Genomic DNA, 22,680 nt, shown 5'->3' on the forward strand with positions numbered 1-22,680 from the left:
TCAACCTGTTGGCTGGAATATCTATGTTGCCACACTAGCTACAGGGTGGTCAGATCAAGAAAATGCAGCTCGTATTTGAGCAGCTATTTCCCATCTATAACTCTTCTTTGATAGGGCCAGTATGACCCTTTAATGGAATCACTCACCAAATAGTTACCTTTTATGAGTGGATAAAAAGATGAACTGGGAGAGCAAGAAAATTTTGGATAGGTCAAACAGCACTCTGCAAACTATAGATACGAGTATCAGAGATTTTGAAAATAAAATACCCCTGTGTACTGAAGGAGCCTGCATTAGGAGTTCTGAATATCAGAATATGGTTCAAATCTTCACAACCATCTTCTTCCCAGCTTCTATGACTATTGGGAGTCCGGTGCCTTCAGGTCCCTCCTCTTTCTCCTGTTAGGGGAGAATAAACTTCTTCACTCTGAGAGCCTACAATATTCCTCCACAATATTTCTGGTCAATGACCACCTCCTCCTGGAGAACCTGCCCTGAGCCCTTGGCTGGCAGATCCCTTCCTCTGTCTGAGCTCTAAGAAACTTACTGTGGGCCCCCATTCTTCCCAGGTCCTCCCCTAGCATATCTCTCTCTCTGATATATTAATTAATAATGTATTAATTATGTAATTATTATATATTAATAATCAATATATTATTATGAATACTAGAACTAATTATATTAATATAATTTATTATACATAACATTATAATCAATATATTACTAATTAATTTTACAATATATTTTATTATATTAACAAATTATTGTGAATATATTTTAACAAATCTGGAAAATACATGTGTGTAATATATACATTCTTCCAGCTTTATCAAGATATAATTGATTTATATCTTGGTATATTGGTATATATTGATATATATTATTTGTATAAGTTATATATGTATATGTATACATACATTATATATTTATATATTGATTTATATCAATTATATCTTAAAATACATGTGTGTAATATATATAATTATATATAATATATGTAATATATTATTTTCCAGCTTTATTAAGATATAGTTGACATATAACATTGTGTAAGTTTAAAGTGTACAGCATGTTGATTTGATACACTTATATATTTCAAAATGATCACCAACATAGCATTATCTAACATCTTCATCACAATCACATAATTATCATTTCTTTTCTGTGGTGAGAACATTTAAGATCTACTCTCTCAGCAATTTTCAAGTATATAATACAGTATTATTAGCTATAATCACCATGCTGTACATTAGATTCCCAGAATCTATCCATCTTATAACTGGAAGTTTGTACTCTTTGCCCAACATCTCCCATTTTTCCCAGCCTCCAGCCCTGTAACCACCACTCTGCTCTCTGTTTCTGTCACCCTTTTTAGATTCCATGTATAAGCAATGTCATGCAGTATTTGTCTCTTTCTGTCTAACTTATTTCACTTATCATGATGCCTCAAGTGTCATCCAAGTTGTCACCCATGGCAGAATTTCCTGCTTTCTCATGGCTGAATATATTGCATCGTATGTATACCACATCTTCTTTATCTATTCATCCATTGATGAATGGGTGAATAGATCCTTCTTTTCTTTTTTCTGTAAATTATTTTGTATTTGAAAGTAGAAATAGATTACATCTTTCAGGAAAAAAATTCTGTTTGCAAAAGGGGAGGGAGGAGTGAGAGGAGGAGTCGTCTCTGCAGAAGCCCAAGTCCCCATAGAGCAGACCACGGCAAGGGGCAGGCAAAGGGAGGACACCAGGACTCCCTGGCTTGGCCACCAGAGGCAGGGAGGAGCCCAGGATAACCTGTTCTTTCTTTCCTTCCCTCTCCACACCCAGCTCTCCAGAGAAGTCTGCGCCAGACTTAGAGCTCACCGCTCTGGCCAGAGTCATGGCAACCCAGGCCCTGCTGCCCCTCTTGCTTCTCTGTGTGCTGCTGCTGCAGGCCCAGGGAGGGCTCTATAACCGGAAGGAGATGCAGAGTAGGTGACGGACTAGGGGACGGGGATGGGGAGCGGGCAGGAGGGGCCGTGTCCGGTCTAAGGAGGAGCTGGGAATTGGAACCTTTCAGCATATCCTGCTCTGACCACAGCACTGTGAGCACTCTGGGTCCTCCCGAGCTATGGCCTCCAGCCCCTTCCCTCAGCCCTGGGAATAGTGATGGTGGTGGAGGGGGAACCTGCATCTTGTTATTCTCCATTCCCCAAATCCAAAGACAAATGGTACATACAATAGTGAAAGGTACAGGTGAGCTGAGAGTCAGATGGGAAAACAAAACAACTATTCTTGGATTCATGTGTATATGCAACAAGTAAGCATTCAGAGATGTTTATGGGGGTAGGTTAGAATGGAAGATTGTTGGGAAAGCAAATTTGGGGTGTTCAGGGTCAAGTTAAAGTTAGCATTAGAGGGACCATGATGGTGACTGTGGAAGGGAAATATTGAAAGTGGTATTTTCTGGGAAGGGGCAGGGGTACTGGAGACAGTGACAGCGATGAGAAGAGGTAAGGTCTCTTCCTCTCTGGACCCTGCACATTCTGGAGACTGGGGGAGGGTTTGCAGGATGTCTCAGACTTTGTCGAGTTCTCAGGGTCAGAGTGTAGATTCTATGGGGCTGACTTCACCAAGGCCATGACTAATATGAGAGGTAGGATCCTGGTGCAGGAGGATGGAAAGGGTCCAGGAAGCCCAGGCATTGAGGTCTGTTGGGAGAGAACGGGGGGAATAGGATTGAAGATACTACCAATCACCAGGATTTGCTGAGGGGCGGAAGGTGAGTTCCCTGAAAAGTCCAAGAGCGTCATGAGTGGGACCTGGGTTCTGGGGTCTTGGAGGAGGCTTTAAGCTCAAGAGGTGCTCTCTAGGGACCTGGTTCCATTGACTCTGCCCCTGCCCCTCTCAGATATCAAGGCCTGTGAGAAGCGGCCCAGCGTGTATCTTTGCAAGGACCACTGTTCGTATTACCTAAGTTGTTCAAAGACAAACACCATATGCTGTCCAACCTTCTGTGGGAACGTTTGCATGAGCCTTGAGTGAGTGGGAGAGTGGGCTGGGCCATGCCTCCTGCTCCCGCAACTCTCTATCAGAGACTGTGCCTGAGACCGAAGCACAAGGATGTCAACAGGAATGCCCCCTTCCCCACTGTCTGAACTACTTGTTCCTGTCAAATAAACCAGAACAAATGCCTAGGGACCTGCCTGTTTTATTCCCAGTGCTTATGATCATTGAGAACTCAGTGCAGACCCCAGGGTGCCCCCGCCTTTCTGGGTCCTGGTCTCTGATCTCTCTCCCCTTGTCATGCTTCTCTCCTGTCTCTCCCTTTGGCCCACACACCCTGGCCAGGCCCCTGGAGGCTCCATCCCCTTGTTGCTCTGCTCACTGAACCAGTACTCCCAGGGGGAGAATGTGCTCATGTGTGGCATGTCTCGATGCTAAGAGAACATTCCTTACCCTGGAGTCAGAAGGGCCGAGATAAGCATGAGCTAGGTGGAGGATAGACCCTTGGTCACAGAGTAGGAGGCCCCCAAGGGCTGCATTCATGTTTCAGGCCTTGGCCCGTGCCACTCCTTCTCCTTCTGAGGTTCAGATTACTGTCTCTTTACAATGAAGAAAATGAATCCCAGGGAATTTAAGTGACATGCCCAAGGCCAAAATAGAGTGAGAGGTCGTGATGCTGCTAGAGGAGGACATTTCCTCTGGACTCCCTGCTTGCTCACTTCTTCTCCATTATGGTGAGACCACAGGCATGGTAGTGAGAACTATGCTAACCCCAAACATCCTCCACTCCCTCCTCTACCAACATGGTCGCTCTTATGATTGGGCCTGGAATGGAGTGCAGGGTCTGAGACTCCACTGTGTTCCATTAACTGAGTGGTCTCTACCGTTCCCAAACCCTCCTTCTTGTGGCCTCATCCTTGTTTTTTCAACCCAGAGGGAAGTCATGGGGTGGGGAACAGGTGGTTCATGGTGATGCTGCTAAGGATTAATTGGCACAGGAGGCTATGGATCTTGCCCATGGTCTCATGGTGAGTCAGTGGAAACTGATCATTAGGGTACTGATTCCCTACTACTCTGTGCAATCACAAGTCCTGTGAAGTGGTCCTGGAACTAGATCCAGGGACTGGGTCACATGTGGCCAATCAGGACATGGAGTCAAGCATGAAGAGCTCGGGTAGACAGGCCATGCCGGAGGCAGGCGTGCAGTCTTACACTCCAGTCCAGTGCTTGCTGCTGGGCGTCAGTGAAGGAGACATCAGAGGAGGAAACCTGACTCCACCAGGTCAGAGCCTCTGGCCCACCTCAGAAGCATCACAGGGCTCCTGGTATTGGGGGATCTTCTCCACTTCTGCTAAGAGCTGCCCTTGGACAAGGGGGCCTTAGGAAGGAGAGCATGATCAACCACCAACAAGACGTCATCAGAGGTAAGTGGGTGGTCAGGGCGTGCTCTACAGGAGCTCTTACTTGGTGCTTCCTCAGATAGCCTCATTCTCCAAGCGTCTTCCCAGTGCTTGGCCATGGTCCAAACACCCTAGGAGAGACTATTAAGAAAAGTAAAGGTCCCTCCAGGGGCCACATGGGGAATGACCTCCCATGTCCAAGTCCAGTTCTCCCTACCAAATGGGTACACCATGGTTGCCACACTGACCTATTCCTTGCCACTGGCATGAGCACTATGGGCCATGAATTTTGCTGGAAGCAATTGCTCTTTTCCTTTGTGATAACTGTTATTTTGGCCTGTGTCCAGAGAGCTGTCTGGACACTGCACTGCGCCCCAGGGAACTCAGAGGCTACACCTAGAATGCTATGGCTGGAAGGAGTGCTTGCCTAGACACAACTGCATGTTCTGTCTTATTGGAACAACTGTGTGCCTCCATATTAGGTAAAGTAGAGGAGTAGGAAACCCTGGAAGACTTTAAATCTCTTGGAAGGAGAGTAAGAAGCGAATGCAAATTCTGCCATGATCTGGGTCTCCAGAATGTCAAGTCTCAGCCTGCAAAGAATTACAGATAAGTGCTGGTCTGTTTGAAACCAAACACACAGCCTTATGGTTGCCATGCTTTGCATGATTTGTTCTCTTCTCTTGCTCCAGACCTGCTTCTAACAAATTCTTTCTCCTCATTCCTATCAACTAAGATAATCAGAAGTAGCTTTCTCGGGCCAGCCCCATGGCTTAGCGGTTGAGTGCGCGCACTCTGCTGCTGGCGGCCCGAGTTGGGATCCCAGGCGCGCACTGATGCACCGCTTCTCTAGCCATGCTGAGGCCGCGTCCCACATACAGCAACTGGAAGGATGTGCAACTATGACATACAACTATCTACTGGGGCTTTGGGGAAAACAAAAAAGGGAGGAGGATTGGCAATAGATGTTAGCTCAGAGCTGGGTTTCCTCAGCAAAAAGAGGAGGATTAGCACGGATGTTAGCTGAGGGCTGATCTTCCTCACATACTTAAAAAAATAATAATAAAGGAAGTAGCTTTCTCGCATGTATAGACTCAGAAATGTGCTTTCACTGTCTTTCCTCAGGGCTAAGTCATCTCTTTGGCCCTTTGACATAGTAGAGTCTGAAGAGACTTTGATCATTTGGTATCCCACAGAACATACGGTCGGTCCATCACATTGATTACATTATGCTAACTGGCCATAGGGAACAGAAATAGCGGTATCCTAGGTGCTTTACCACGTGCCTGCCAGAGAATGAGAGATACACCTGATAATAGTCCAGGACTTGCCATATTGGTGAAATCTCCAGAGATCCAGTGGTCTGGGGCATATAGGGATAGTTCCTCTGAGGCAGGAGACAAGATGCTGCACCATGTACTACCCACCATGAAGAAAGACACAATGTTTGGTGGGCCTCTTTGGATTTTGGAAACAAGAAAGGCCACATTTGGGCATTCTCCTCTTATCTATATCCTGGGGGAATGTTAGGAATTAAGAAAAGATTCTGCAACAGGTCCAGGATGTGTTGAAAGTTGCCTGCCACTTGGGTCTCAGCACCTAGCATATACATTATGTTAAAAACGTCTGTGGCAGATTAAGACGCTGGATAGAACATTTGCAAGTCCAAGTAGGAGAATTACAGATCACACACATGGGGTAGTGAGATTTCCTTTTTCTGTTGACTGGTGCTCCCATTTGAGAAGCAGCTCCTTACTTGCTAGAGGACCATCATCAAGACTGAATGCCTGACCACGAGACATCAAGTCACTCTACAACTGGAACTTTCCATCCCAAATTGGGAGTTATCTGATCTATGAAGTCTTAAAACGGGATGTGCATGGAGGCAGTCCGTTGTCAAATGGAAGTGGTATAAATGAGACAGAGCTTGATCAGTTCCAGAGGAAATGAGTAACCTGTATCATCAGGTGTTTGGGCTCCAAGGGCCCACTGATTTCCCTCCTGTTTCATTCTTGCCCGTTGCCACTGAGACTCCAAGAGGTGCTTCCCTTTCCACATCAGCATTCACTCCCTAAGAAGTGGCATCTTCCCATGGCTGCCTGTTTGAGTCCCTTGTACTTTCAAACCTCTTCTTTTTGATTTCTCAGGAACCAGGGATCCGATCTACCAGGTATCAGCCTTGTTCTCAGTATTCCTCCATTCACATTGGAACTTGCGTTTTCTGAGGGTGATTTTAACTGTGTTCTATGCTAAGCCCCCTGCTCCTATCTTCTCGTTTCCATGCAGTCTCTGCAGTCTATGTATGTCTCTGCCTAAACATGGACTCCAGCACTACGTTTGCTGGATTTGGGTGTTTATTTCTCTGCTAACAGATCATTTGAAATTTGCAGCATTCTCTATTTCCTTATTTGGCTGAGGGTATGGGTGATGGATTGATTTATTTGCTCTCCTTGTTGATCTGTATGGCTTTTTTGACGAGAGCTAAATTGAGGCAGCCACGATTACATTATGCAGATTGTTTTTTTCTTTACTTGCTTTTAAGAACTTCAAGAAATTTTTGGCAATTCTGTCTTGGTTTTAACATTCTAATTAAAAACCGAAGATTTTCAGAGATGGTTTTTATAGAAAAGGTGATAATTTCATGCAATTATGGGTTTCACCATTTAAATATTTTATACTTCTTTGTTGGTTCCTGTTTGGGTTTCCTAGGGCTGCCATAACAAAGTGCCACAAACTAGATGGCTTAAAACAATAGAAATTTATTTTCTCATAATTTGGGCGGCCAGAAGTATAAAATCAACTTGTTGGCAGAGCCATGTTCCACCTGAAGGCTCTAAGGGAGATTCTATTCTGTGTTTCTCTTTCAGCTTCCGGTGGTTGCCAAGTCTCTAGCATTCCTTGGCTTGTAGAGGCATAACTCCAATCCTTGCTTGTCTCTTCACACGGCATTCTTTCATGTGTTCATGTCTCTGTGTCTATGTCCAAATTTCCCTGTTCTTACAAGGACACCAGTCGTTGGATTACGGCCCACCCTAATCTAGTATGACCTCATCTTAAATTGATAACTTCTTCAAAGACCCTATTTCCAAATAAGGTCACAATCACAGATACTGCGGATAAGGACTTAAACGTATCTTTTTGTTTCTACCTACAACAGTTCTTTTATCTTTTTGCTTGGTCCAAGGAGAAGGGAGAAGATACGGGGGAGAGAAGAGAGTAGACAAAATATTTGAAAGTAAAATGACATCTCTCCCCATAGTCAGCTGTCACAATAGATACCAAAATAATATTAAAACAAATCAAAGAATTACATGTAAAAATATCAAAATAGAGAAGCCTAGAAAAAATTTGAATGAATGGTCATCAGAGTTTGGAAAAAGAAAAACATGTCTGTCTAACCTTGATAAAAATAATAATGATGGCCATCATTTATTCAGAACTGACTCTGTGCCAGGCACAGTGTTAAGCACTATTTTGAATCTCTAATACAGTGTGCTTCAAATTTAGCTTGCAAATGGCACTCTCCGGTCTGGTTCCAGATGCTTGAGTAGCAGGGAGTCCAGTCCACACCTCTGCAAGGTCTCAATTTCTTCCTTCTTACTCTCACCCATTTCGGTACCCACATTTAGCCCTCTGGCCTCATCTGTTCCTATTATGACTTTATTTTTGTTTCAAGAGCTTCCTTTCCCTTTCTTCCCACTTAGCATTGGATCATGCATGAATATGGACTCCAGAGCTACCCTGGATAGGGGTTCCTAACTCAAAATATCAGGAAGAAATGGCTTGGGAGATATCAGTCTTTTCCTTATCACAGAGTCCCTAGAGTGCTTATGCAAATTACCTCATGTGCTGCCCAGACTGATGTTTGCATGAAGAAAAGTCTTCCAATAGTCAAACAACATGCTCAGTTGTAGCCTTGCCCAAGAGCAAGAGACCTGCCTGGCGTACATGTGCGCAAAGAAGGAAGGAATTTATCTTCAAATGCGGGTTGACAGCTAGTGTGGCTAAATGAGGAAAATGGAAGAATCTTTTAAAAAAACACATCCATCCTTTGGCTCACTTAATTGTTACAAGACCTGATGGAATGAACTCTATGATTATTCCCATTCTTACATGTGATTGAATGGAGTTTCAGAGAGATGGAGTCATGCAGTTAGCAAGTGATGGAGTCAAGCTTCAAATTTAAGTCTGACGAACCTGAAGCCTGTGATTACGACACTACACAACTGTGCACTTCCATTCAAGAGTACACTGGCTCCTCTGAATTACCATCTGGACCATCTATGGTCAGAGTCAGGATGAGGGAAAATGGGCTGACCCACACTCTGTTGGTGCAAGTACAAGCTGAACATAATGAAGGGAGAATTGGCAATATTTATGCACAGATAGAATCATGTGTATGTCCATTTCTGATTGTATTGGCTTTCCCAAGGTATAAAGAAATGCTCAAGGATTTAGTTACAATAGAGTAACTAATAATAGTACAATAGGGAAAAACTGGAACCATGAAGATGTCAATGACTGGTGATTAGTTGGCAGAGTAATCTGCTAATCTATGAAGTTATAGAAAATATTTAAGCCTATGTGAAAATGTTCATCATATATGTCAAATTTAAAAGCAGTCGCGGACCAGCCCCGTGGCTTAGCGGTTAAGTGTGCGCGCTCCACTGCTGGTGGCCCGGGTTCGGATCCCGGGCGCGCACACACGCACTGCTTCTCCAGCCATGCTGAGGCCGCGTCCCACATACAGCAACTAGAAGGATGTGCAACTACGACATACAACTATCTACTGGGGCTTTGGGGGAAAAAGAAATAAATAAAATTATAAAATAAATAAATAATTAAAAGCAGTCGCAGGATTTTCCATTATTCTTTTGCTATTTTTTTATTATGGTAAAATATATACAAAATTTACCATCTTAGTCATTTTTTTTTTTTTGTGAGGAAGATCAGCCCTGAGCTAACATCCATGCCAATCCTCCTTTTTTTGCTGAGGAAGACTGGCCCTGAGCTAACATCTGTGCCCATCTTCCTCCACTTTACGTGGGACACCGCCACAGCATGGCCTGACAGGCAGTGCGTTGGTGCACGCCCGGGATCCGATCCTGGCCGCCAGCAGCAGAGCATGTGAACTTAACCGCCATGCCACGGGGCCGGCCCCATCTTAGTCAGTTTTAAGTGTACAGTTCAATGGTATTAAATGCATTCATTATGTTGTGCAACCATCACCACCATCCATCTTCATAACTCTTTCACTTGTAATTTCATCTTGTAAAACTGAAACTCTATGCCTACTAAACAATAACTCCCCATTTCCCCTTCCCCCAGCCTGTCAACCACCATTATACTTTCTGTCTCTATGATTTTCACTACTCTAAGCATCTCATACAAGTGGAATCATACAGTGTTTGTCTTTTTGTGACTGGCTTCTTCCACTAGCATAATGCCCTTCGGTTCTTCCATGTTATAGCATATTGCAAATTTTCCTTCCTTTTTAACTTTGTATAATATTCCATTGTATATACATATACTACATTTTGTTTGTCCATTGATCTGTCAATGGACACTTGGGTTGCTTCCATGTTTTAGCTATTATAAATAATGATGCTATGAACGTGGGTATATGATTATCTCTTCATTAATCTGCTTTAAGTTCTTTGGGGGAACTTAAACTCAGAAGTGGAACTTATGGAACATATGGTTATCCTACTTTTAATCTCTCGAGGAACCACCATACTGTTTTCCACCGTGGCTGTACCAGCCTATATTCATTCCCATCAATAGTGTACAAGGTTCCAATTTCTCCACATCCTTGCCAACACTTATTATTTTGTTTTTTTGATAGTAGCCATCCTAGTGGATGTGAGATGGTATCTTGTTGAAGTTTTGATTTGCATTTACCTAAGGATCAGTAATGTTGAACATCTTTACATGTGCTTATTGACCATTTGTATATCTTCTTTGGAGAAATGTCTATTCAAGTCTTGCTCATTTTTAAATTGAGGTTTTTGTTGTTGTTGAGTTTTAGGAGTTCTCCGTATATTCTGGATATGAATCCCTTATCAGATATATGATTGCAAATATTTTCTCCCATTCTGTGGGTTTTCTTTTTACTCTGCTGATAGTGTCTTTTGATGCACAAAATTTTAAAATTTTCGTAAAGTCCAATTTGTCTATTTTTTCTTTTGTTACCTGTGCCTTTGATGCCATATCCAAGAAATTATAGCCAAATCCGACGTCATGAAGGTTTTGCCTATAATTTCTTTTAAGAGTTTTGTAATATTAAGTTTTACATTTATATCTTTGATTCATTTTGATTTAATTTTTGTGCATGGTGTTAGGTAAGGGTCCAACTTCATTCTTTTGCATGTGGATGTCCAGTTTTCCCAGCACTGGATGTGTTGAAAAGACTGTCCTTTCCCCATTGAATGGTCTTGGCACCTTTGTCAAAAAATCATCTGACCATAAATGCCAAGGTTTATTTCTGGGCTCTCTAGTCTATTCTATTGGTCTATATGTCTGTGTGATTTTTTTGGGAGGAAGATTAGCCCTGAGTTAGCATCCAATGCCAATCCTCCTCTTTTTCTGAGGAAGATTGGCCCTGGGCTAACATCCATGCCCATCTTCCTCTATTTTATATGGGAGGCCGCCACAGCATGGCTTGACAAGCGGTGCATCAGTGTGCTCCCAGCATCTGAACCTGCGAACCCTGGGCTGCTGAAGCGGAGCGTGCGCACTTAACCACTGCGCCACTGGGCCGGACCCTATATGTCTGTCTTTATGCCAGTATCACACTGTTTTGCTTACTGTAGCTTTGAATTAAGTTTTGAAATCAAGAACTGGAGTACTCCAGCTTTATTCTTCTTTTTCAAGATTATTTTGGCTATTTGGAGTCCCTTGAGATAACATATGAATTTTTCTATTTCTGTAAAAACATCATTGGGATTTTAATAGGGATTACATTGAATCTGTAGATCACTTTGGGTAGTATTGACATCCTAACAATATTAATTCTTCCAATCTATGAACATAGGATGTATTTCCATTTATTTATGTCTTCAATTTCTTTCAGCAATGTTTTATAGGTTTTATTGTACAACTCTTTTACCTTCTTGGTTAAGTTAATTCCTAGGTATTTTATTCTTTTTGATGCTATTATAAATGGATTTATTTTTGTAATTTCTTTTCTGGTTGTTCATTGTTAGTGTATAGAAATGCAACTGATTTTTGTGTGTTGACTTTGTATCTTGCTACTTTGCTGAATTCATTTATTGGCTCTAATGATTTTTTTTGTGTGGAATCTTTAGGGTTTTCTACATGTAAGATCATATAATCTGCAAACAGAGATAGATTTACTTCTTTTTAAATTTGGATGTCTTTTATTTCTTTTTCTTCCCTAATTGCTCTAGCTAGAACTTCCAGTACTATGTTGAATAGAAGTGGTGAAAGCAGGCATCCTTCTCTTGTTCCTGATCTTAGAGGAAAAGCTTTCAGTCTTTCACCATTGATTATGATGTTTGCTGTGGGTTTTTCATAGATGGCTTTTATTATGTTGAGGTAGTGCCCTTCTATCCCTAATTTGTTAAGTGTTTTTATTATGAAAGGGTGTTGAAATTTGTCAAGTGCTTTTTCTGCATCAACTGAGATGATCATGTGGGATTTTTCCTTAATTTTGTTAATGTGGTGTATTACATTGATTGATTTTCATATGTTGAACCATCCTTGCATTTTAGGAATAAATCTCACTTGATCATGATGTATAATCCTTTTAATATGCTGCTTAATTCAGTTTGCTAGTATTTTGTTGAGGATTTTTGCATTAATGTTCGTAAGGGATATGGGTCCGTAGTTTTATTTTCTTGTAGTCTCTTCATCTGGCTTTGATATCGAGGCAACACTGGCTTCATAAAATGAGTAAGGAAGTATTTTCTCCTCTTCAGTTTTTTTGGAAAAGTTTGAGAAGAATTGGTACCAGCTCTCTAAATACTTGATAAAATTCACCAGTGAAGCCATCAGTCTAGGGCTTTTCTTTGCTGGGAGACTTTTGATTACTGATTCAAACTCCTTACTAGTTATAGGTCTATCAAGATTTTCTATACTGCATGATGTAGTCTTGGTAGGTTTTGTGTTTCTAGGAATTTGTCTGTTTCATCTAGGTTATCCTATTTGTTGGCATACAATTGTTCCTAGTATACTCTTAAAATCCTTTTTGTTTCTTTAGAATTGGTAGTAATGTCCCCACGTTCATTTCTGATGTTCGTCGTTTGAGTAGCCTCTTTTTTTTTCTTAGTCCCACCTAGCTAAATGTTTGTCAATTTTGTTGATCGTTTTGAAAAACCAATTTTTGGCTTCACTGATTTTTCTCTACTGCTTTTCTATTTTGTTTATCTCAGCTTAATCTTTATTATTTTCTTCTTTCTGTCAGCTTTGGGTTTAGTTTGTTCTTCTTTTTCTAGTTCAAGTTGTTAAGTTAGGTTGTTCATTGAGATTTTTTTTGTTTTTAAATGTAAGCATTTATAGCTATAAATTTCCCTGTTAGCACTACTTTTGCTGTGTCACATAAATTTTGGTATGCTTCATTTTTTCTTTCATTCATCTCTAAGTATTTTTTAATTTCCCCTTTAATCCATTCGTTGTTTAAGAGTGTGCTGTTTAATTTCCACAAATTTGTGAATGTTCTAGTTTTACTTCTGTTATTGATTTCTAACTTCATCCCATTGTAGTTGGATAATATCTATCTTTTAAAATCTATTGAGGGCACTGATGAACATCGATGCAAAAATCCTCAACAAAATACTAGCAAATCGCATACAACAATACATTAAAAAGATTATACACCATGATCAAGTGGGATTTATTCCAGGTATGCAGGGATGGTTTAACATTTGCAAATCAATCAATGTGATACACCACATTAATAAAATGAAGAATAAAAATCACATGATCATCTCAATAGATGCAGAGAAAGCATTTCACAAGATACAGCATCCATTTATGAAAAAAAAACTCTGAATAAAATGGGTATAGAAGGAAAGTACCTAAACATAATAAAGACCATATATGAGAAACCCACAGCTAATATCATCCTCAATAGGGAAAAAGTGAAAGCTATCCCTCTAAGAACAGGAACCAGACAAGGATGCCCACTGTCACCACTCCTATTTAACATAGTACTGGAAGTCCTAGCCAGAGCAATCAGGCAAGAGAAAGAAATAAAAGGGATCCAAATTGGAAAGGAAGAAGTGAAACTCTCACTATTTGCAGATGACATGATTTTATATATAGAAAACCCTAAAGAATCCACCAGAAAACTTTTAGAAGTAATAGACGAATATGGTAAAGTTGCAGGATACAAAATCAACATACAAAAATCAGTTGCATTTCTATACACTAACAACAAAGTAGCAGAAAGAGAAATTAAGAATACAATCCCACTTACAATTGCAACAAAAGAATAAAATACCTAGGAATAAACTTAACCAAAGAGGTGAAAGAGCTGTACCCAGAAAACTATAAAACATTGCTGAAAGAAATTGAAGAAGACACAAAGAAATGGAAAGATATTCCGTGCTCTTGGATTGGAAGAGTTAACATAGTTAAGATGTCCATACTTCCTAAAACCATGTATAAATTCAATGCAATCCCTATCAAAGTTCCAACAACATTTTTCACAGAAATAGAACAAAGAATCCTAAAATTTATATGGAACAACAAAAGACCCCAAATAGGTAAAGGAATCCTGAGAAAAAAGAACAGCTGGAGGTATCACACTCCCTGATTTCAAAATATACTACAAAGCTATAGTAACCAAAACAGCACGGTACTGGCACAAAAACAGACACACAGATCAATGGAATAGAATCGAAAGCCCAGAAATAAACCCACACATCTATGGACAGCTAATCTTTGACAAAGGAGCCAAGAACATACAATGGAGAAAAGAAAGTCTCTTCAACAAATGGTGTTGGGAAAACTGGATAGCCACATGCAAAAAAATGATAGTAGACCCTTACTTTACACCATACACAAAAATTAACTCCAAATGGATTAAAGACTTGAATGTAAGACCTGAAACTATGAAACTTCTAGAAGAAAACATAGGCAGTACGCTCTTCGACATCGGTCTTAGCAACATGTTTTCAAGCACCATGTCTGACAGAGCAAGAGAAACAATAGAAAAAATAAACAAATGGGACTACATCAAACTAAAATCTTCTGCACAGCAAAGGAAACCATCAACAAATCAAAAAGACAACCTAACAACTGGGAGAAGATATTTGCAAACCATACATCTGATAAGGGCTTAATCTCCAAAATATATAAAGAACTCATGCATCTCAACAACAAAAAACTACCAACCCAATTAAGAAATGGGCAACAGACCTGAACAGACATTTCTCCAAAGAAGATATACAGACGGCTAACAGACACGTGAAAAGATGTTCAAAATCATTAACTATCAGGGAAATGCAAATCAAAACTACAATGAGATATCACCTCACACCCGTCAGAATGGCTATAATTAACAAGACAGGAAACAACATGTGTTGGAGAGGATGTGGAGAGAAGGGAATTCTCATACACTGCTGGTGGGAGTGCAAACTGGTGCAGCCACTATGGAAAACAGTATGGAGATTCCTCAAAAAATCAAGGATAGAAAGACCATATGATCGCTATTCCACTGCTGGATATTTATCCAAAGAACTTGAAAACACCAATGCATAAAGATACATGCACCCCTGTGTTCATTGCAGCGTTATTCACAATAGCCAAGACTTGGAAGCAACCTAAGTGCCCATCAAGGGACGAATGGATAAAGAAGATGTGGTATATATACACAATGGAATACTACTCAGCCATAAGAAACGATGAAATCCAGCCATTTGTGACAACATGGATGGACATTGAGGGTATTATGCAAAGTGAAATAAGTCAGAGGAAGAAGGTCAAATACCGTGTGATTTCCTTCATTAAGTAGTAGATAATAACAACAATAAACAAACACGTAGAGACAGAGATTGGATTGGTGGTTACCAGAGGGGAAGTGGGGAGGGAGGAGGGCGAAAGGGATAATTCGGCACATGTGTGTGGTGATGGGTTTTAATTAGTATTTGGGTGGTGAACATGATGTAATCTCTGCAGAAATAGAAGTATAATGATGTACACCTGAAATTTATACAATGTTATAAACCAATGTTACTGCAATAAACAAAAAATTAAAAAAAAATACAATAAAATCTATTGAGGGGCTGGCCTGGTGGCGCAAGTGGTTAAGTGCGCGCGCTCGGCTGCGGCTGCCCGGGGTTCACCGGTTCGGATCCCGGGCGCTCACCGATGCACCGCTTGGCAAGCCATGCTGTGGTGGCGTCACATATAAAGTGGAGGAAGATGGGTACGGATGTTAGCCCAGGGCCAGTCTTCTTCAGCAAAAGGAGGAGGATTGGCAGATGTTAGCTCAGGGACGATCTTCCTCACAAAAAATAAATAAATAAAAATAAATAAATCTATTGAGACTTAATTTGTGATCTAATATATGGTCTATCTTAGAAAATGTCCCATGTGCACTTAAGAAGAACGTGTGTGCTGTTGTTGGGTTGAGTGTTCTGTATATGTCTGTTGGATCTAGTTATTTTATTGTGTTGTTTAAGTCCTCTATTTCCTTACTTCTGTCTAGTTGTTCTGTCTATTATTGAGAGTAGAGTAGTGAAGTCTCTGATTATTATTGTAGAACTGTCTATTTCTCTCTTCAATTCTGTCAGTTTTTGCTTCATATATTTTGATGATTATCATTAGGTGCATAAATGTTTATAATTATTGTATCTTCTTGCTGTATTGAACATTTTATTAACATATAATGTCCTTCTTTATCTCTTGTAACATTTTTTGACTTAAGGTCTATTTTGTCCGATATGAGTATAGCCACTCCTGCTCTCTTTTGGTTACTATTTGCATGGAATATCTTTCTCCATCCTTTCAGTTTCAATCTATTTGCGTCTTTGGATCTAAAGTGAGTCTCTTGTAGACAGGCTACGGTTGGATCGCGTATTTTTATCTATTCTGCCAGTCTCTGCTTTTTGACTGGGGAGTTTAATCTATTGCTATTCAAAGTAATTACTGATAAGGAGGGACTTCTGTCATTTTTCTATTTGTTTTCTATATGCCTTATAGCTTTTTTGTCTCATATATGTATATATATATGACTAGATGGATGGACAGAAAAATGTTAGCCCAGGGTGACAAAATCAGCAGTGATTTTAAAACTTCTCTGTCATTTTCATAGATTTGCCAGATTTATGCACTGAGCATGAGTTGCTCTTTTAATAGTACAAAAGCAACAAAGGATATTCTGGAAAGAAACCATTTTTTCTACAGAGAGAAGTAAATGGGATGAAGTGATGAGGGGCCCCGTGAAGAGGTCAAGGCCAAGGATAGGTTGTATATGGGAAGAGGCAAGGCAACAGACCTAGAGAAGAAAATGTTCAGACAGTCCGTAAGGCTTTGCTTCCCTCTTCCTCTCCATCCTTCCCATTCGAGCCAAGCAACTCTGGGGATATTCCAAGACCCAGTCAGGACCTACCCAGAACTGCCCACAGTCAGTTTGGCCCCTGGAATTCCCCTTCCCATCATGCTCCTCTGCCAGTATTTTAAGGGCACCTGGAGAGAGGTGATGGGAAATGGGTCCAAGGAGTATCCTAGCTCCCAGTCCCAGAGAAGCTGGGGGCTTCACTATCTGGCATAAGTGGCTCTGGATTCACTTCCTTTTAAATCCTGTACCTGGCACTTGCTAGCTGTGTGACCCTGGGCAAGTTGCTTATCTCCTCTGTGCCTCAGTTTCTGCATCTATAAAATAGGAAAATAGTAGTACTAAACTCATAGGGTCATTGAGAGTATGAGTTAATACATGTTAAACATCTGACATGCAATGCAAATAATCCATAATCAATCTATAAATCAAAATTGAGGGTGAGTTCATTATGAGACAGGTCTGAGGACTGTAGCCTGGGACCTTCCTTCTCCAAGGAAAGAAGGGCACCAAAGAAGTGGGATATACAGAATGGTTATATACCATCTTGGAACAAAGAGCATGCAACACATATGATAGGAATGTCCCTTTTACAATAGTCTTGAGATTGCTTTGCTGGCGTAACATTATCAGTGGTCACAAGGTGAGCACAGCAGGTCGGTAATTAATCCTCAGTTTCTAGGAAGAGATGCTTATCCTTAAGGAAATGCCGATATGGGGGAAGGTACATCCCCATCTTTAAGGGCATCATTCTTGTCTTTGAGACATTGTAAATGTTTAAAGCAGATGTACAATGCATGCTCAACAGGCCGTGGCAGGCCCTTTTGGAAAAACAAGGTCAGGCTGAATTAGTTTTGAACCAAATGGCTTCCTCGTATCCTCCAATATACCCTGTTGCTTTTCATTTATTTATCAGACATGTAGTGAATTTGGTGTTAAACTGGGTGACTCTTGACATTTCATTAGGTGTTTCATTTGTTTATTTAACAAACCTTACATAGCACTGTCTATGTGCTAGACATTGGCTCTTAGTGCTTAGCAAATAATCACTCGTGGAACCCTCACAACAACCCTATGAGGAAAGTGCTATGATTGTTCCCACTTTGCAAACGAAGAAATTGAGGCACAGAGAGGATTAGTGACTTGCCTGAAGTAAGTAGGAGCTAGGATTTGAATCCAAGTTAAATCTGTCTTCTAAATTGCCGTGTTACGTGGCCTTTTCTTGGCAGAGCTCTCTCTTTTCTTCAGCACAATGGCCACAAGACATTGGTGATAAGGTAGTGCTAGGCGGATGCTAGCAATGGAGAACTTAATATAGAGGTGGATGGATCTCTACAGAAGTCATCACACAAATGTTAGAGAAAAATAGGTATACAGATCCTCCCCCACCTCCACAATTACCCAGACTTCCAGGAAATGTGTGTGTTGGGGGAGAGGAGGCTCCTGTAGTTCCACAGTGTTCTGCTTCTATCTGTATAACTTGCAGAAAAAAGAAAGTACTTCTTGAATAGGAATTCAGTGACAATGTTCTGTATGTACCCAGCTGATGTGCTGGGGCAGAACTCACAGATCTGCTACAACCAGAACCGTGATTACACTCTGAGTCTGTGAATCTGTTCTGGTCATCGCCTGCCCCCTGTGCAGGGGCTCTGCATTCCCAGAGACCAGGAAGAAGAGCCATCAGCCAAATAATAGCGCCACTTCTAACCTAAACATCTTCAGAGGTAGGTGGAGGTCAGAGTCCTAGGACTGGAAGTGTGAGCCTGAAAACGCTTTTATCTGTGGCTCGGTTGAGGGAGTTCCCTGTCCAAATCACGCTCCCAGGTCATGCCAACACCACCCCTCTATGGAAGAAGTTATTGCTCTTGTTAAAGTGGAGAAATCAAGACAAAGAAAGATGACAAGGATGGACACCATGTCCCTTCATATGTGATACCCTGAGAAGAACACTACATAGTGCCTACATGGTATTCCCACTGAGAATGCATAGCTTAAGTCTAATCATGAAGAAATTTCAGACAAACCCAGAACAAGGAATGTTCAATTAAGAGAAGATGTTGGCTGTATTCTTCAAAAATTTCAATGTCATAAAAGACAAAGGACATTACTGGGTGAATTTATAAAATGGAATACTGATAGCAGATTAGATAAAAGTCTAAAAGTATATTTTATCAATGTTACGTTTAACGTTGATAATTGTACTGTGATCATGTAAGAGAATGTCCCTATTGTTAATACTCACTGAAGTATTATTTCTAAATAAGGGCCATGATATATGAAACTTACTCTCAAATGATTCAGAAAAAAAAATATATATGAGAGAGAAAGAGAGAGTGAGAGAGATGGAGAAAGAGAGAGAGAGAAGAAAAGAGGAGGCAATAAGGGGTAGATTCTTAAAATAAGTGTCTGAACAAATGATATACAGATGTTCTTTGTGCTACTCTTACTCTTGTAGCTTTGAAATTATTGCCAAATAATAACTTTAAAAAGGTTAAAGGCAACCCATCTAATGGTCCATGTGCCTCAAATTTTATTTTCCTATTTTATGATTTGTCACATATGCCAAGAGAAGAATAAATTTAGCCATTTCAATGAGTTTTGCACCTTTTAAAATGTCTCCAGGTATTGTGCCTGCTTTTGAGCATTTGAAGGGATTTCAACCATTGCATGTAGATTATCTTCTGTTTGGTTGAATATACTGAAGCAAAAATAAAGACTTTACGGGAAAATTGGTCACTTGCAGGGAAAGAGACAATTACTCCACTGTGAGTGTGTCATTCATAGCACCCAGACTCCTCCTTTGCCTTTCCTTCTTGTATCTTCCTTTCTGTTTGGCTTCAGGAGCGTGAAGCGGCAGGTTGGGAGTGAGAGAGGAGTGGGGAGAGGACCGGGAATTGTTTTGAACGGTACTTAACCTCCTCCTACTGAACCCCAAATCTTACCACGAGTGAGCTGCCTAAAATAATAACCAGCACTTATTTTATATATTCTGTGTTTCAGGTCCTAGACCCTCTCTTATTTTTGCCTCCTGCACGTTGATCTTTATTATTTTGTATTTCTTTTATGTATCTTGTTTATTGTCTGTTCCCTCTACTAGAAGATAAACTTTATTTTAATTTTTGTTGGCTTTATTCATTACTGTATCCTCAGTGCTTAGAATAGTGCCTGGATGATAGTAGTTACTTAATATAAGTATTTGTGGGGCGAATAAATTTAAGACAGATGAATGAAAGCTAGAACCTCACTAGAATTAATTCCAGATAGATAAAATAGTTAAAAAACAAAAAAGACTGCAACAAAGTCAATGAAATTAAATAACTTTCACTCCTCTAGAGAAGAAAAGAGAGTCTGAGCTTAATAATAGCCAACATTTATTTTGCACATTCTATGTGCCAGGCCCTATGCTCAGTGCATCATATGTTCTCCCTTTGGAATGTGCATATGAATATCACCCGATATTACAGACAGGGAAACTGAGGCTCTGAGAGGTTAGGTGATTGGCCAATCACATAACTTATATTAACCTCAACGTCTTGGGGTTGGGATTCGAGCCCACGTCTCTCTGACTCCAGTGCCCGTGTTTTGTTCTCTGTCTATGTTGCATCAACAGTCTTCAGTGTGGTAACAAATAGGAGAGAATTTCCCTCTTCTGGTATGACAAAGCATGTATCCTGTTGGTAGAATAAACCAAGCTTAATGGAGAAAAAACTGGCAACAGCTATCCAGGATTTGAAATAGGCAATATCCTTCACCCAGGACCTCCAGATCTACAAATTTGTGTCTGAAGCTAATAGTGGATTTAACCAAATTTTAGTTGCAAGAAAGTTCCCAGCGACATTTTTTTCCTAAGGAAGAGAAATTACAAATTTTCAGTTGCCTTATGATCAATGGGATAATGATATGTATAACTACTATGTTGGGCAAATATTCCTGGAGAGTGTTACTGGTAATATGTTGAAAGGCTTGTCCTTTGTCTCATTTAAATTTATTCAGAAGACTTCTTTCCCTGACTCTGTAGGAGAGCTTGGGTATAGAACTTGACTTTTCTAGACACTGAATAAATTTAGAATATAAAAAGCCTAAGCCCATGAAATAGTTAAAATACTATGCTTGAATTAAAATTGTGACTTCCCCCACACCTAGAAATCTGCAATTGGGGATGAGCGTCGTCAATTTCCTTGTTCTTTCCTCTCCTCCTGCAGCAATCTAAGTGCCATTTTGGAGGTAGAGGAGGAGGAAGAGATAAAGGAGCCAGGACAGCTCTTTTTAGCAGGTAGTGTTGTATCTTTGTGCTTTCTGGGCTGACTATTGCTTAAAGTTGACTCTGTCATGGGTGGTTTCATGGCTTCTTTGAGTCTTCCCCCAGTGCCAGCTGATGGAAGTTTCTCACCTGTGGTTCTCTTGTTATGGCTGAATCCAACTCATTTCTGGCTGGTCTATTTTGACTCCTTTCCCAGACCCTAGGCATCTTGCCACTCACTTTCTACTTCCGTCTGCTGAGGTCCCATGGCTTTTCCAGGCAACCTGCCTGGAATAAATCTGGCACAAACCCTTACTGGCTCTTTCTTGCATCCTTTGCCCTATCAAATTCCATAGTGTAAGCTGTAGCCTCTTCCCTGTGGCCATAGGTCACTTCGGCCAGCCTCCTACCCTTTTGTATTCTCAGGTGTGAGTCAGACACCTATCCACTGTGTCGCCACAAATCCTTAGAGCACATATAGAGCTCTGTGGGAGGTATCCTTAAAGTCTTTCTATTGGCTTGGAATTAAGAGACTTGGGATTAAGGGAGCACAGCGTTCTTTAAAGAAAATCTGCTAAAAAATCTCCCTCCCAAAATATGTCAAATTCCTGACCATTTTCCACCTTTAAAACAAGTAAGGGTTTTGAGTCCCTGTACCACATTTTGGCCATCTTTCTCTCTCTTTTTTTCAAAGTCCTACAAGTTGATCTGTCTCACAATTTTGCTTTAAGGTCTACCCAAAGGTTTTGGTCAAAATTTTCATTTTAATGTCATGTTACAAATTTTTAAATAAAAAGTCAAGATATATAACAGTAAGCCTGATATGATTTCAGTTTTGTTTTTTGGTTTTTTTTTGATAAGGAAGATCAGCCCTGAGCTAACGTCCATTGCCAATCTTCCTCTTTTTGCTGAGCAAGATTAGCCCTGGGCTAACGTCTGTGCTCATCTTTCTCCATTTTGTATATGGGATGCTGCCACAACATGGCTTGACGAGCGGTGCATAGGTCCATGCTCGGGATCTGAACCTGCGAACCCCGGGGCGCCAAAGCAGAGCACATGAACCCAACCACTACGCCACTGGGCTGGCTGATTTCAGTTTTATAAAGACAATTCATATTCATATATATGCACATATAAAAGACAGAATAACCTACACCAATATAGTGTGATTACTAGAAATCTTTTGTTGTCTTCTTTGTACTTTTTATGTTTTAAGAATCTTGTAAGCTGAATTTGAATTATCTTTTAATCAAAGGAGGGCAACACATTTTTTAAATTAATTTTTTTTTCTTCAAAAGGAGGGCATGACGTGTAAGATGGAGAGGTACCTTTTAGCAAAGCCAACGCTCAGCTTAGGCGTGTGCCTGATGTTGGGTGGGTAGCGGGCAAGGAAGAATAACTAGAAGACAAAGTATAACGAAATTCTGTAAGAACTTCTTCTTGCTTCACAACTCTCTTTATCTCTCTCGATTTCTAGCAGCAACCAGAAAAAAAAAATCCTGATAACGTATATTCATGAGCAGGTCAGC

General features: G+C 40.5%; 1 protein-coding gene across 1 annotated transcript; it reads left to right on the forward strand.

Moving 5' to 3' along the window:
• The first annotated feature begins 1,882 nt into the window (after window positions 1–1,882).
• On the forward strand, window positions 1,883–3,027 carry WFDC10B (WAP four-disulfide core domain 10B). The gene is made up of 2 exons (XM_087444859.1): window positions 1,883–1,973; window positions 2,894–3,027. Exons 1-2 carry the CDS (start codon window positions 1,883–1,885, stop codon window positions 3,025–3,027), a joined length of 225 nt encoding a protein of 74 aa, XP_087300985.1.
• Window positions 3,028–22,680: the final 19,653 nt, after the last annotated feature.

This window comes from Ceratotherium simum, chromosome 21, assembly GCF_057802395.1.
Source record: "Ceratotherium simum simum isolate JZ-2026a chromosome 21, ASM5780239v1, whole genome shotgun sequence".
NCBI classification, from domain to species: domain Eukaryota; kingdom Metazoa; phylum Chordata; class Mammalia; order Perissodactyla; family Rhinocerotidae; genus Ceratotherium; species Ceratotherium simum.